At 41.5% G+C, this 15215-nt stretch overlaps 1 protein-coding gene across 2 annotated transcripts in view; it reads left to right on the forward strand.

Moving 5' to 3' along the window:
- LIN7A (lin-7 homolog A, crumbs cell polarity complex component) overlaps positions 1-14584 on the forward strand; it is a 99582-nt gene extending 84998 nt beyond the window's left edge. The window contains exons 5-6 of one of the 2 annotated variants that reach the window (XM_075012284.1): positions 9205-9420; positions 12580-14584. In XM_075012284.1, the coding sequence (XP_074868385.1) occupies positions 9205-9420 (216 nt within the window). In that variant the 3' untranslated portion in view covers positions 12580-14584. The remainder of the gene's footprint in view (positions 1-9204; positions 9421-12579) is intronic. The other variant, XM_075012277.1, reaches the window with a different exon arrangement.
- The last annotated feature ends 631 nt before the right edge of the window (positions 14585-15215 follow it).

Here is a 15215-nt window from a genome sequence, read left to right on the forward strand (position 1 = left end):
GGTACCACTTGAGGAAAAAACCCTTCCGATAATTGTGAGTGTTGCGTGTGTGTGCCTGTTAGAATGCACATGAGCAATGCATCTTGAAAAACAGCAGTTGCAAGAGATAAGTGACCATTTTTTCTCCTGAGTAAGATAAATTGTATGCAGAAAGCCCAACAGATGGCTCAGACAGGACACAGAGGTAGCTGTCATTATGTGACACTTTACTCACATAGCTATTGTTAGTCAGATATTACATCATAAGAATACAAGAACTAATTCTCATCCAGCGTGTTTACTTATGGACCACAGATAGGAATACTACTCTCCCTTTCCCTGCCTGCCCAGTAATCATATTCCTTTCGTTGTCTGTAATTGAGTAGTTGGTTTTTTTTTTAAACTATAATTATATGTACCTGGCTATAGTCATCTGCAATTCCTTTACCTATTGTTATCTGTACAGTAGGTCTTTTATTCTGCTTGATGGCACCTGCCAGTGCTACAAGATAAAAAAATTATATCTGTATTCTCAATACCCTTTTCTTGGCTGTTCTTAGTTTCTTTAACAAAGAGAGAGGAAGCCAAGTAGGATTTTAAATAGTATCACAACTTTTTTATTATGCTTTAGGTAGACACAGGTTATTACGCTTTACACCATGATAATTAATTGACTGTGGTATACAGGACATCAGACTAGATGGTCTAATGGTCCTTTCTGGCCAAAGCCATATGAATTTAAGAGTGACAGCAGGCACAGATGCATTCCAACCAACTGCAGTATTGGTGTTAGATGCAGCTGAACTCATCTCGAACTTAGCCTTTACATGCTAATACATGAACTCAGGACTGTGATGGGAGCAAAGTCCGTACTTAGTAATGTAATCATTTACTTTGTCTTTTCTAGTTTCACCTTCTGTGTTTTGTTAGGAAGTTTAGGCCTCTATCCTACATAAGTCAAGTCAGTGAGTTTTTCCACTGCCTTGAGTAGGAGCAGTGAAAAGCGCTTCATTACTAATGAAGAAAATGGTGATAACTTGGTCAACTTTATACAAATGGAGAAGGGGTAGGGATGAAGTTCAAAAAATGAGTAACTATGAATTCCAGTCTAGTGTTGTAGGTGGCAGGCAAAGTGGATGTGGGCAGTCCTGTTGAGTCCATTACACAGATGGAACCACTGTTGCTTACTGCACCATCGGTAACTATCCATCCCCTTTAAAACAAAATAAACATTTAATACTAAAATAATTGCATGCAAGTTAAGATATGTTTCTTGCTATGAGCTTTATCACTGTTTAGTAAACACAGACAGTGTTAATTGCTATGGGGCCCAGCACTGATGAAAGATTTATATTGACCATAATTTATTAGGCAGAATGTAACATGCAGAAGGAAACAAAGCTGTGTGTGGTTAGTTTCAAGTACAGAAGTCACTTTACAGTGATCAATATGACTACGTCACATAATAATGATTTATTGTATATTTAGCACAATGAGCACTGAGTACACTATCGATTGCTGGAACTCAGTACACTCTATGGTGGAAAAAAATCAAACCACAAAACCCCTACACCAGTTTTTAGTTTGTACATGCAAATTATCTTTCAAATTTTAAAAGACCCTTTTCATACATTGTTTTCCATTTGAGCTCTGATTGTTTTGTGCATTAGACGTATCAATTGTAAATTGGTTCTTATGAAAAATATTCTCACCTAATAATTTTTCAAGCATTTGTAGTGGAATTCTGTTTTCTGCAAATTACTTTCATTTAGCTGTGGATGTTCAGCAGATTTGCATTACCATAATCACAACAACTAAAAAAAAAAGTGTATTTCATCACATAACTTCAATACTATTTTAAGCTCTTGCAGTGGGAGGTTTATGGAAGACTGAAGAATCTGTACTTCAGAAACATATGGTCATACATCTGACACTAAACTGAAGGGGTTTAGTTAAGGAGTTCAAGGGTCTGTCTCACTCTGGCTACCAAATACAGAATAGCCCCTCTCATCATTTTAGCACCTAAAATGGTAACTGTTCTCCTCCTAACTTGGAAAATAGGACTTTCTGAAGCACGTTCATATTTCTAAAATACATCTACCCCATCAGTTCATCTAAAAGTTTATCCTTTGTTTGGGACAGTATTTTTGAACTACGTTGTCGTTGTAACTCCTGTGCTGGCTCCTACATCAAAGGAAGCTTACTGCCAGCAAGAAGTTTGAGAAACAGGAATATTGATTGTGTTACACATTTCACTGAAGTTGAAACGTCATATGACTGCTTTTGGCATCTTCTGCCTTGATAGTTGTGTCTTCTAGTGTGTCCCCGCAGAAATAATTCATATTTTTTCTGCTCTGTTACACAAAGTATTCTCAATCTATGAGAAGTGACAGATATAAGCAATTTTTTCTTCTGATATCTGATGTTCTTAAAATGACACCAACATATTCTTACAATAATGGACTTATTAGTGCAGCTTCTGCTCTTAAGAGATTTGTGACATATTAGTATAGTTTCCTTTCAAATAACATGATGCACAAATACATCATTATACTGTGTGACAAAGTTTTGATTTATTTTCTTTTATGAAAAAATGTTCACTTAAAATAGTCTACAATCAGCATGAAGATCTTGTTTGTAGGTTTTTGTTTGTCTGTTGAATGATCTGTCATTACAGAATTCCACCATTCCACCTAATGTGTAGAACAGTTTTCACTCTTGAAATGTACTCCAGTCAAGCAATTTAGTGGGGAAAAAAATGTACAACCTCTTTCATAGAAATCACCTCTGCTTTTGAAGACTTACCAATTAAAAAAGCAATGTAAGCATTCCAATCAGAAATTAAACACGTTTGCGTGTATGTTTCATTTCACAGCAGGTATCACTTAATGCAAGTCATTTTTGAAACGGGATTGTGTATTTATCTGAGACAAGAATTTTGCCCTTTATTGTGGCTCTGAGATCATTCAGTTCTCAGTATTTCTCCCTCTTTATTCTATTTTCCTTTGTACTACAAATAAAGTTAAAGTACCACTATTGAGGGACTATATCAAACCTCATTGACAGAAGACCTTTCTTTCTCTCCCAAAAGGACATCATCAGTCACTTGTTCCAAGAGTGAATGTCACTTCTGATGCAAATTGGAAATCTGGAATTCAGAACTGAAAGACAGCAAAGGAAGTGTTTTGGGAAAAGAGTTTCAGGGAAATGCAGAAAACTGAAAAGGAATATATTACTGGACTGCTTCTTAATACTTAGTTAAGAGGATTCACTGTGCTTAAGCCATCCTGTGGCACCTTATAGACTAACAGATATTTTGGAGCATAAGCTTCCATGAGCAAAGACCCACTTCATCAGATGCATGAGTCTCTGGGAGTGGGGGGGTTCAGAGGAGGGTTTAAAGAGGGAGTCTCAGTCAAGGGGAGGGCCAGAGTCGACAAGGTCTGTTTACTCATGGAGGATGTGGCCCATTGTCAGCAGTTAATGTGGAGTTGTAAACATCAAGAGTAGAGAAACTGCTTTTATAATTGGCCAGCCACTCCCAGTCTCTGTTCAATTCTTGGCTGATGGTGTCAAATTTACAAATGAATTGCAGCTCTGAAGTTTCTCTTTGGAGGTTATTTTTGAAGTTTTTTTTGTTGTAGGATTGCTACTTTTAAATCTGTTACTGAGTTTCCTGGGAAACTGAAGCGTTCTCCTACAGGTTTTTGTATGTTACCCTTCCTGATGTCTGGTTTATGTCCTTTTATTCTTTTATGTAGAGACTGTCCAGTTTGGCCAATGTAAATTGCAGTGGGGTATTGCTGGCACATGATGGCATATATTATATTAGTAGATGTGGAGGTGAAAGAGCCCCTGATGATGTGGTTAGGTCATGTGATGATATCGCTGGTGTAGATATGTGGGCAGAGTTGGCACCAAGGTTTGTTGAAGGGATTGGTTCCAGATTTAGAGTTACTGTGATGTTGTCTATAGTTGCTGGTGAGAATTTGTTTAAGGTTGGCAGGATCTCAGCAGGTCAAGACAGGCCTGCCTCCCAAGGTCTCTGAGAGTGAAGGATCGTTGTCCAGGATGGGTCGTAGATCACTGATGATGCACTGGAGAGGCTTTACTGAGGGCTGTATGTGATGGCCAGTAGTATTCTCTTGTTTTTCTTGTTGGGCCTGCCTTGGAGCAGATGGCTTCTGGGTACACGTCTGGCTCTGTCAATCTGTTTCTTCACTTCCTTAGGTGGGTATTGTAGTTTGAGGAAAGCTTGGTAAAGGTCTTGTAGATGTTTGTCTCTGTCTGAGGGATTGGAGCAAATGCGGTTGTACCTCAGTGCCTGGGTGTATATAGTGGATCGTGTAGTGTGCCGTGGACAGAAGCTAGAGGCGTGCAGGTAAGCATAGCGGTCCATGGGTTTCCGATATAGTGACCATCACTTCTTTTGCACAGTAGTGTCCAGGAAGTAGATCTCTTGTGTGGACTGGTCCAGGCTGAGGTTGATGGTGGGGCAGAAACTGTTGAAATCACAGTGGAACTCTTCAAGAGCCTCTTTCCCACGGCTCCTGATGATGAATATGTCATCAATGTAGCACAGGTAGAAGGCAGTACTAGGGGAGGAGAGTTGAGGAAGCGTTGTTCCAGGTTAGCCATAAAAGTGTTGGCATACTGTGGGGCCATGTGGGTGCCCATACCAGTGCCAGGGAAGGTATGAATTGTCCTCAAATCTGGAATAGTTTTGGCTGAGGACAAAGTCACAAAGCTCTGCCACCATTTGTTCCTTGGTCTTATCAGAGATAATGTTCCTAACAGCTTGAAGCCCATCTTCATGTGGGATATTGGTGTAAAGGGCATCTACATCCATGGTGGCCAGAATGGTGTTTTCAGGAAGGTCACCAATGAATTGTATTTTCCTATGGAAGTAGGTGGTATCTTGAAGAAAGCTGGGAGCATGGTAGCTTAGTCTGAGTAGAGAGTCCACATATCAAGACAATCCTGTAGTGAGAATGCAATGTCTGAGATGATGGGGCTTCTGAGATTCCCACGTTTATGGATCTTGAGTAGTAGATAGTACAGACCTGGTTTGGGTTCAAGGGGGTGTGTCTGTGCAGATTTGTTCCTGTGTTTTTATAAGGAAAGTCTTGAGCAGATGCTGTAGTTTCTTTGTGTACTCCTCAATGGGATCCTGGGACAGTGGCTTGTAGAATGTGATATTGGAGAGTTGCCTGGCAGACTCCTTTTGGTGATATGTCCTATTCATGATGACAACAGCACCTCCTTTGTTGTCCTCTTGGATGACAATGTCAGAGTTGTTTCTGAGGCTGTTGATGGCGTTGTATTCTGCACAGCTGAGTTTATGGGGTAAGCGATGCTGCTTTTCCACAATTTCTGCCTGCGCACATCAGCAGAAGCATTCTCTGTATATGTCCAGTCTGTCATTTCAAACATCGGGGGAATCCATGAAAAATTCTTTTCCTTGTACTGTAGGTGAGAGGGTGTGTGTGGGTCAGTGTGCTGTTCAGTGTCATGTTGCAAGTATTCCTGAGTCAGAGATGGCGAAAGCAGACTTCCAGATCCCCACAGAACTGCACCAAGTTTGTGGTGGTGGTGGGGCAAAAAGAGAATCCCTGAGAAAGGGCAGACTCTTCTGCTGGGCTGAGTGTGTAGGTGGGTAGATTGACAATATTATTTGGTGAGTTAAGGGTATCGCTATTGTGGCCCCAGGTGGAAAGTAGGCATTTAGATAGTTTACAGTCCTTTTTCTTCTGTAGAGAAATGAAATGTGCATTGTAAATCTGCTGTCTTGTTTTAATAAAGTCCAGCCATGTGGAGGTTTGTGTGGAAGGTTGTTTTTTTATGGGAATCTCCAAATTTGAGAGCTTTTTTTTGATTTTTTCCTGTTTGCTGTGCAGGACGCTGATCAGATGGTTCTTCAGTTTCTTAGAGTGTGTGTGGCACAATCTCTCACCATCATCTGTGTAGTATGTTGATGTCAGTGGGTTTTTCACCTTCAGTCCTTTCGGTACGATGTCCATCTGTTTGCATTTCGAGAGGAAGATGATGTCTGTCTGTATCTGTGCAAGTTTTTTCATGAGGTTGATGGATTTCCACTCAATACGGCTAAATGCAGTGCCTTGCAGGATGACAAGTATCAGATAGGTAGCCGAGTTAGTCTGTATCTTCAAAAACAATGAGAAGTCCAGTGGCACCTTACAGACTAACAGATATTTTGGAGCATAAGCTTTCGTGGGCAAAGACCTACTTAGTCAGATGCATGAACGGGGCGGGGTTTCAGAGGAGGGTTTAAAGAGGGAGTCTCTGTCAAGGTGAGGGCCAGAGTTGACAAGGTCTGTTAGCCATGGAGGACCTTGTCAGCTCTGGCCCTCCCCTTGACTGAGACTCCCTCTTTAAACCCCCCTCTGAACCCAACCCCACGACTCACGCATCTGACGAAGCGAGCCTTTGCCCACGAAAGCTTATGGTCCGAAATATCTGTTAGTCTATAAGGTGCCACAGGACTTCTTGTTGTTTTTGAAGATACCCACTAAGTCAGCTACCCCTCTGTTACATGTGCTCAAGCCTACATACCAAGGAAACTAGTGGGAAAGGAAACCCTGGAAGCTTTTTTTTAAAGTTCATTTCAATGATATGTGGTCAGGGCATGGAAACTGGGTTAGTTTCCTTTTGTGTGTAATTGTATATCAAGAAAGCTTCAACAAAATGTTTACTTTTTCAAAGCTTATTAATGTCTCATCTCCCAAGTTTTTTCTGAAGAATCCAGAGATGGGATTTCTTAGTTCTTAATTGAAGATGGTGTTCAATCTTCAGCAAAAGAGGTTTCCTCATAATTGTTTGTTGGATGTTGGTGCTAAGTGGGTGTTAACAAAAAGCTTTAGTTTTATAGTCTGAACTACAGAAAACAAACAAAGCAAAAAGACCCCAATCACCATCATCTCCACTTTCGTCTCTCATTTAGGTTTCAGTTCATAGATATCAGAGTTCTCCACTTATTCTTACAGGCTCCCAGGAAGCAAGGGTAAAAATCCTAACAGAATAGTAACCAAAAAGCCACCTTCGTACATCATAAAAAATTAGAAAGTCATTTCTCTTTTCCGTGTGCTCTCTATTTAGCATGTTTGGATTTCACAAGCTTGTCTCACCTACACTTCTGCCCCACACACCCCACCACTACCAAACACCTTTTTAAATTTTTTCAGTATCAACAAACATACACCATCACACTGAAAGACAGTGTGGTACTGCAGTTAGTTAGAGCATCAGTGTTTTTAAATTGAAGTTCAGACTCTGCTTTCAGACATAGTTAAGCCCAGCATAAATATGGTTTAGCTTATGTTAAAGGTTATGTCTACAAAGGGATTAAAAGCTTACATCACCAACTGTCAGACACTAGGTCAGCTTACTTTGGCTTGTGGGTCTAAAGCTTCAGGGTTATAAAACTGCAGTGCAGACATTCAGCCTGGGCTGGAGCCAGGACTCTGAAACCCTCTGAGGGTGGAAGATGTGACCTCTAGACAGTAATAGGCCTGTATACAATCTTGAAAGCACTTAAATCAGTGGACAACCTAGCTAGTGAGTTCCTTTATCTCAGTGGGATGTATGATCATTGTACCCAAGACAGTCTCCCAGGACAGGGTAGTTTTGCTAATTGTGCTTGTGTACCTAAAATTTGCAAGGTATGCTCACTGAACTGTAACAGCACTTTGAATGGATGCAGAGGGAGTGCATGGCTCTTATGGTCCATGTTGAGTATAGTCAGCATGTATCTCGCTTCATGTGCCGTTGCTTTATGAGCATTTCACTCTAGAATACCAATAAGAAAATCACTATGCAAACAAGTATCAGAGGGGTAGCTGTGTTAGTCTGTGTCTGCAAAAACAACAAAAAGTCCTGTGGCACCTAACAGACTAACGGATTTTGGAGCATAAACTTCCCTGGGCAAAGACCCATTTCATCAGATGCATGTAATAGAAATACCCGAGGTATGTCTAGTTATACAAGCTCATGAAAAGGAGGGAGTCCCAGTTAAGAGGAAGGTTGATGAGTTGATGAGTCCCAGAGCTGATGAGGTCAGTTCAGTCAGGGAGGATGTGTCTCATTTCCAGGAGCTTATGTGGACCTCTTCAACTCTGGCCTTCCTCCTGATTGGGACTTCTTCCTTTTCATGAGCCTATATAATGAGTTTAATTAGTATAATTTGCCCATGAAACCTTACACTCCAAAATATTTGTTAGTCTATAAGTTGCCACAGGACTACACAGATAGAAATCATCAGAATCTGGCAGCCCTGTATGCGGGCAACAGTAAACAAAATATCCCGCAAGCCACACACAGAACACTGATGGGCTGCATGCGGGCCATGCGCTGCAGGTTGTCCATCACTGACTTAAATATGTGGATGACTCTGCATTCACATGACCAAGTCTAACAGACTTCAGTGTGACTATTTTGGATGAGAGAGGTTAGGTACGTGCTCATATGTTAGAATATGGAAACTAAGGTCCTGGCCCATCACTCACCCCTTGGCCTCTTGGTTTACTCTTGCAGCTGCAGTTTAGTGCCTGTTGCAACACATAAGCCTGTCTGCAACTGACTGTATGGAGGGGACCAGATCATTTCAAAGTCACTGGAAAGGGTCTGCACTTGTACCAGCTCCACTCCATAAAGGATGTGGTTATGCATGTGATTCATGGGCTTGCTTGCGTATTTGAAGTTAAGCAGGGGCTTATATATTGCAGTAAGCTCCATGCGGTGTCAATGAAAGGCTAGTGAGCCATTTCTGGGCTCCCAGCCTGCTTGCTTCTCACCCATGTTCAACTTTCACGCTCACCGTATTCCACTTCCTTACTTCGTAGCCACAGGAAAAGTTTCACACACTTTGCTCAAATTCAATTATTTTGCCTTCTTTTTTGTTTGTATCATTACAAAACTCTCCCCACCCCATGCCCCTGGTTTTTGCGTGACTCAGAAATTATGCTCCTTTTCATATTTCAAATACAACCTAAAAATAGACTCCATATTTAAAATGCAAAAAGAGATAATCCACCAAACCTGCATAAATCTTCCTTACATTTCAATTTTGTCCCCTAATGGCCACTTGGAAAGCCTAAAATACAGAGACAGCTTAAACCTATGACTCTGTTTCTGTGATGGCGAGTCTGAGAACAGGACTCTGGATGATACCAGCGTCTTTAGAAGTCTCTCTGTCCCCCTTGCTTGCAGAGCGTGGAAGGAGAGCACCATGAGAAGGCAGTCGAGCTCCTGAAGGCTGCTAAAGAGAGTGTAAAGTTGGTTGTGCGCTACACTCCCAAGGTGCTGGAAGAGATGGAGGCTCGTTTTGAAAAACTGAGGACAGCACGACGCCGGCAGCAGCAGCAACTGCTAATTCAGCAGCAGCAACAGCAGCAGCAGAATACACAGCAAAATCATATGTCGTAGGTGAGACTATTCATTGCTCCTGCTGTGAAGGACTGAGCCTCTCTTGCCACATGCTGAGCACCAGTTGCAATGAGAGTGGTGCTTATTGCTTGGTGGAGATCAGTATTCCTACCCCAGGAAAAGTGCACTTTGAAGCTAAGGGATTTTCCACATCAAAATTGGGAACTATTTTTCCACATCAAAATGTAGAAGTCAGTACCTGACATGGGAATTTGGTGAGGAATACAGGGAAGAGTCTGACCGGTAAATTGGTATTCTTTCTGGGCATCCTTGCTTTTTCTTTGCTATCAGCACTGTTAGTGCATCTACCCATTAAAAATAGCCCCGATGTGGACTTCATGGTTCTGTCTCTACCTCTGCAAGCTGAGCACTTTTTTGTCAGTGCTGGTGCCAGCCACTGCCCTGCCACGCCATGTGGCAGCTAGGCTGTTGCGGGGGTTGTGCTTGTATGAGAGGCTGAGAAACTTCTGCTGTCTACGTTTGTGCAGTGGCTCCCCGTCCTTTCCCCTCAGGAACCATGCAGTCACATTCTTTCCTGTGCCCAACCACATCACTTGGCTAACCCCAAACCCAAAAAAAGGACATGCCAGCTGTTCAGCGTGCACCATGCTGCCAGGCAGCACCATGTCCTGGCTGGTGCCTGGTGAGGGCTCCAAGGGCAGGAAAGATTTCCAGGGGCTTGCTGCCACCTGGGAGAAGTCTCCCCCAATGGCTAAGATTTTTGGGGGTTTACAGCCGCCGGGGGGACCATCTCAACTGGCCCTCAAGCCACAGACCCTACACCCCCCACCCAAAAAGACTGGCCCTTGCTGACATGGGGGAGACTGCATCAACTAGCTCTGTGGCCACAGACCCCACGTCCCCCCATGATGATGAGGGGGGGCTGGTCCCCACAGAGTCAGTTGGGGCTGGCCCCCTGCCTGAGCACCACCTCTTCCTGAAATCTGGCGGGCCCCAACCCCTGCGTTGGATAACTCTGTGTAGTGAAGTGGGAAGCCAAAAATCTTTTTCCTAACCTTTTCTAGTCTTCTCTTTCATCAACCTTTGGCCCCCTTCACAGAGGGAAGAGGGGGTGGAGGAACAGTTGAGAAGACACAGACGCAGACACCTTGATGCAGTTTAAGCCCATTGCAGACACCTGCTGCTTTTTGTAAAATCTTATTTCAGTTATTTCTTATCCTGTCCTTCTCTTTCCTCCAACTTTGTCCCCTTTAACACAGGGAAACGTGTCTTGAGGGCCAGTTAAGAAGACTCAGACCCCTGGATGATCTTAGAGCACAGAAGCATTTGTGTGTGTGTGTAAATGTGGCAGGCTCCATCCCCCATGTTGGGCACCTCTGTGTAATGAACTGGGAAGCCAAAAACCCTGCCTCACGAAATCTCTTTTTCCAAACCTTTAGTATCTTTCTCTTTTTTCAAGCATTGCATTGTTCCTGTATTCTTTTCAGGGATCATGTTTCTGTAACCAAGGGAAGGGGGACAGTGGCAGGAGGCCAGCTAAGAAGACACAGACACCTGCTGCTTTTTGTAAAATCTTTGAAAAGTCAGTTATAAAAAGCATTAAGTTACAGAAGCAAGAGATTTCAGTTAATTTGGCAGTCTTTGTTGATTCCCTGCTTTTCCTTTTTCCCTTCTGGAAAAGTAGCCATTTGCTTTCCATGGAAAGGGAATGAGGACAATGCAATGGGGGAAGATGACGTCACTTACCCACAAACACTTGCAGGGCATTTTTTTTCCATGCTGCACCAGCAAAAATATACAGAATGCTATGGGGATGAGGGAACTGTGGGATAAGTTCCCACAATGCACTGCTACAGCAGTCGATGTTTGGCAATCAAGTGTGACAGCAAGAAGTCGACTTTGTGGGGAATCCGTGGGGAGGTGAGGATACTCAAATTCGAATTTATAAAACCCAGCATTTCAAGATCAGTTTTAACAAATTGAAATTTATCCCGTAACAGAGACATAGCCTTAGTGAAAAAAGGAAGGAGGAAAAACATTAGGCCTGATTAGGCCTCAGCTGGAGTAGAATGTCCATTTCTGGGCATCGTATTTCAGGAAAGATGTGGACAAATTGGGAAAAGGTCAAAGAAAAGCAACAAATGTGATTAATGGTCTAGGAAAGATGGCCTATGAGAGAAGATTTGAAAGGACTGGATTTGTTTGCTCTGGAAAAGCGAAGACTAAGAGGGGACATGAAAACAGTTCTCAAGTACCTTAAATTTTGTTATAAGGAGGAGAAAAATTATTCTCCTTAATATCTGATGATAGGACAAGATGCAATGGGCTTAAATTGCCACAAGAGAGGTTTAGGTTGGACTTTAGGAAAAACTTCCTGTCACTGGAATAAATTGCATAGGGATAGGGCGACCATATCTCCCTATTGCAAATATGGGACTGGGAAATTTTGGGGGGAGGGTGGCTTCTCCCAACTCCAGCAAGACCCAGGGTGCTGGGAAGGAGACCAGCCCTCCCCGGGAGCCCTGGGGGAGCCACAGCACCCAGCGCTTGGGAAGCAGCAGCTGCCGGCTCTCCCCCAGAACTCCAGGGAAGCTGCAGCCACCAAACCTCCCCTTTAGCCCCAGGGAAGTGGCAGCCCCCAGTGCTCCCTGGGGAAGTGGCAGCTGCTGATCCTCCCCCAGAACTCGGTGGAAACAGCAGGCCCCCTGTGCTCCCCGGGAGCCCTGGAGAAACAGCAGCTGCCGGCACTCCCTGAAACCCAGCAAAGCAGCATGGATGTGGCATCCACCCTCCCCACCATGTTTCCCCGAAGCTCAGGGAAGTGGCTCTCACCAACAGCTGCACAGCTGCTGGTGGAAAAGGTCAGCGAGGGAGGGCCCAAATACGGGACAATTCGTCCCTTTTCAAAAGTAAGTAGAGGCACCTTTTTGGCAGCCTAAATACAGGACCATCCCACCAAATACAGGATGGATGGTCACCTTACCTAGGGAGGTTTGGACTCGCCATCACTGGAGATATTTGAGAGCAAAACATAACACCTGTCGGGGTGACCTAGATGATGCTTGGTCCTGCTGTGAATGCCAGGGACTAGATTTGATGACCTATTTTCCTCCCAGTCCTGTTAGTCTATGATTAGTGACCCAGTTTCTCAATTCTTTTTGTTAGCTCTGAGAATTGTTTTTGTTTGTTTAATTCTAGGTTGTTCTCGAGAATAAAACCTAGATCAAGAATTCAGTAACCATGCAGTTGGAGCTGTGCATCAGTATTACAGCATACAGTTAAAAGGAAACAGAGGGAACACAGTAACTGAACTTATCAAGAAGTTATGAATAAATGGTGCAAGAATAATTTACTAAGAACCACAACACACTTGACATCTTCTTTGTAAGGCTTTTCAGCACAATGCAGTCTCAGATACAAGATTTCTATGACTTTTTTTCCTAATGAGCAGTATGGTAAGTAAATGCTGTGAAATGTGGAGAACTTGGAGGCTTCTGAATAAATCTTTGTAAGATCCAATCTTGCACTCCTTATTTTGACAAAACTCTGGCCTATTGGTTTACTGAGGTCAGTGAGTATTTTATTTAAGGAGGCCAAGATCGGCTGCTAACGAGGGTGAAGTCTTTCTCTGCAATTATTTCCAGAAATGAACAACTTGTAGTTCATCGACCAAACTGCATCTTTTCCAAGTTTTGTCACAAGCATAAAACAAACTCGCACATCACACTCCATAACTTCTTTGTACTATATATTATAGAGTTGTTTTGATCTGACTTCCAGTTTATAATATCATTTTCCTGGAAATAGCAAGTTACTATATTTATAAAGTATTCAGTTGTTGAAGCAATTGGCTTTTTACTCTTGATGTTTCCATATATTTTATTATGCATCAATAGAGTGAAGCAATTTTAGATCTATTTTAATTTTATTAGTGTCAGGCTAGAGAATCCTAGAATGTATTTTTAAATATAGGTATTGCTTGTATCTACTATAGCTATTATTCTGAAATCTATAACTTAATATACTGTATATTTATTCCATAAAATATATATTGTCAGAATGTATTTGTCACAGAAGTAGGTTCTCTGCTTACCATTTATTTATTAATGTATTACAAATGTAGTAAGATAATGTTAGCAAAAGACCAAGCTTTCTTTGTCACGTATTCATGTGATAAGTATAACCCATCTATCTCAGCTTTCCTGTATTTTAAAATTTATTTTCTATTTATTTGTTTAATATATTTGGAGGCAGAAGTATAAATTGTTCCTGGTGTATTTTTGCAAATCAGTTTGACCTTGAAGTTTAGAACGTCATCAATTCAAATTGGAATGTAAAAGTAAAATATATAACAGTTATTTTAAGTTTACATTTTCTATTCCAAAGACTAATGAGCAGTCACCATCAAAGCTGGAAGGCTAAAAATATTACCTACCTTGTAAGTGTGAAAAAAAGCTTTTAAGTCTAACCAATTTAAAAATATCTCCTACAGAGAGATTGAAAAGGCAAAGCAGTGTCAAAGTAGAGGGAAGTCCTGTAATTCTTGCATACTGAAAACTCCCCTTGATTTTAGTTGGAGTTTGGGGCTGCAAGAAACTCAGAACTATTCTTAAGTAATGCTGTGGTTGCAGCCTTGTACCAAAAAAGCCAAAACACGTTACATCTTTTCTTTTGCAATTGCTCATATCGATTCCTTTCACTTCAGTATAATATCTAATCAAATACAGAGCAGACATCCACAGCAAGGGAAAACTGATGTACTATAGCAGCACAGATTTAAAATAAGAAAACAGGTACTGGCCACCAACTTTAACAGTATTTCTTTACTATAATGAATTGCTGAAAGTAATCATGCTTTTAAAACCAAATTATATTAAAACAACAGATGGGTAATATATTACCTAGAAATAATTCCATCCAGTGGTGCTGGTGACAACAACATGAATTAAAGAGTGTAGCTTGAGTGTGCTACCAGAAATTAAAGGTAGAATATCCTTCTAATCTTTTGTGTGAGGATTTTGTTTGCCTTTTTAACTTTTAACTTAACAAGATTGTGATGTAGCCATTTGAAATATCTATTTTAAAGCTGTATTTAAATATAGTATTGATAGTATAAGTACTGTTACTGTATATGACTGTATTATATCACATAGCAATGATTTGAGTTACATCACTACTGCTCTGTAAGTTTTCAGAGACCAAATATTACACAGTATAATTATTGAGACCACTGTATTACATTCTTTCTGAACCCTTCTCTACACTCATCACAATATCTAGATGTTAATGGAATGGACAGTTAGTATAGTACACTGCAAAAAAAAAGTCATTAATGTCTTTATATAGACAAGCAAATCTAATTCATTTTCATATGTTATTGTTCAGTAAATTATTTATACATACTAATATAAACATCTCAGTCTCTACCGACATTTAACAATAAGAGGAGAGTATAATGCAGGTACAGTACAACTACCAATAAATCAGATATCCTAAGCGGAAACAAACAGGGGACCAAATGATTGGTGTTAGACTAGATGATCCTTGCAGTCCCTTCTAACTCTGTGGTTCTTTGTTGACAAGGTCAGTTTCAATGTTCACACCTCCACCCTGGATCTGTAAAGAAGTAGCAAGCTAATCACTAGAACACCTGACAGCAGCCTCTGCACACTGCTGATTATCTGTCATCCTCAAAAACGGAACCTTCAGTTATGGTGTTTTCTGCACTTTTTCACGTGCATCTGTAGGTCTGATTCAGCACAGCACTTAGGCACAAAAGCCATGTACTTAACGAGGGCCTAAAAGGGGCACATGACTCTCTTTCACTCTAACTC

The sequence above is a fragment of the Carettochelys insculpta genome, chromosome 1, assembly GCF_033958435.1.
Source record: "Carettochelys insculpta isolate YL-2023 chromosome 1, ASM3395843v1, whole genome shotgun sequence".
Classification (NCBI taxonomy): Eukaryota; Metazoa; Chordata; order Testudines; family Carettochelyidae; genus Carettochelys; species Carettochelys insculpta.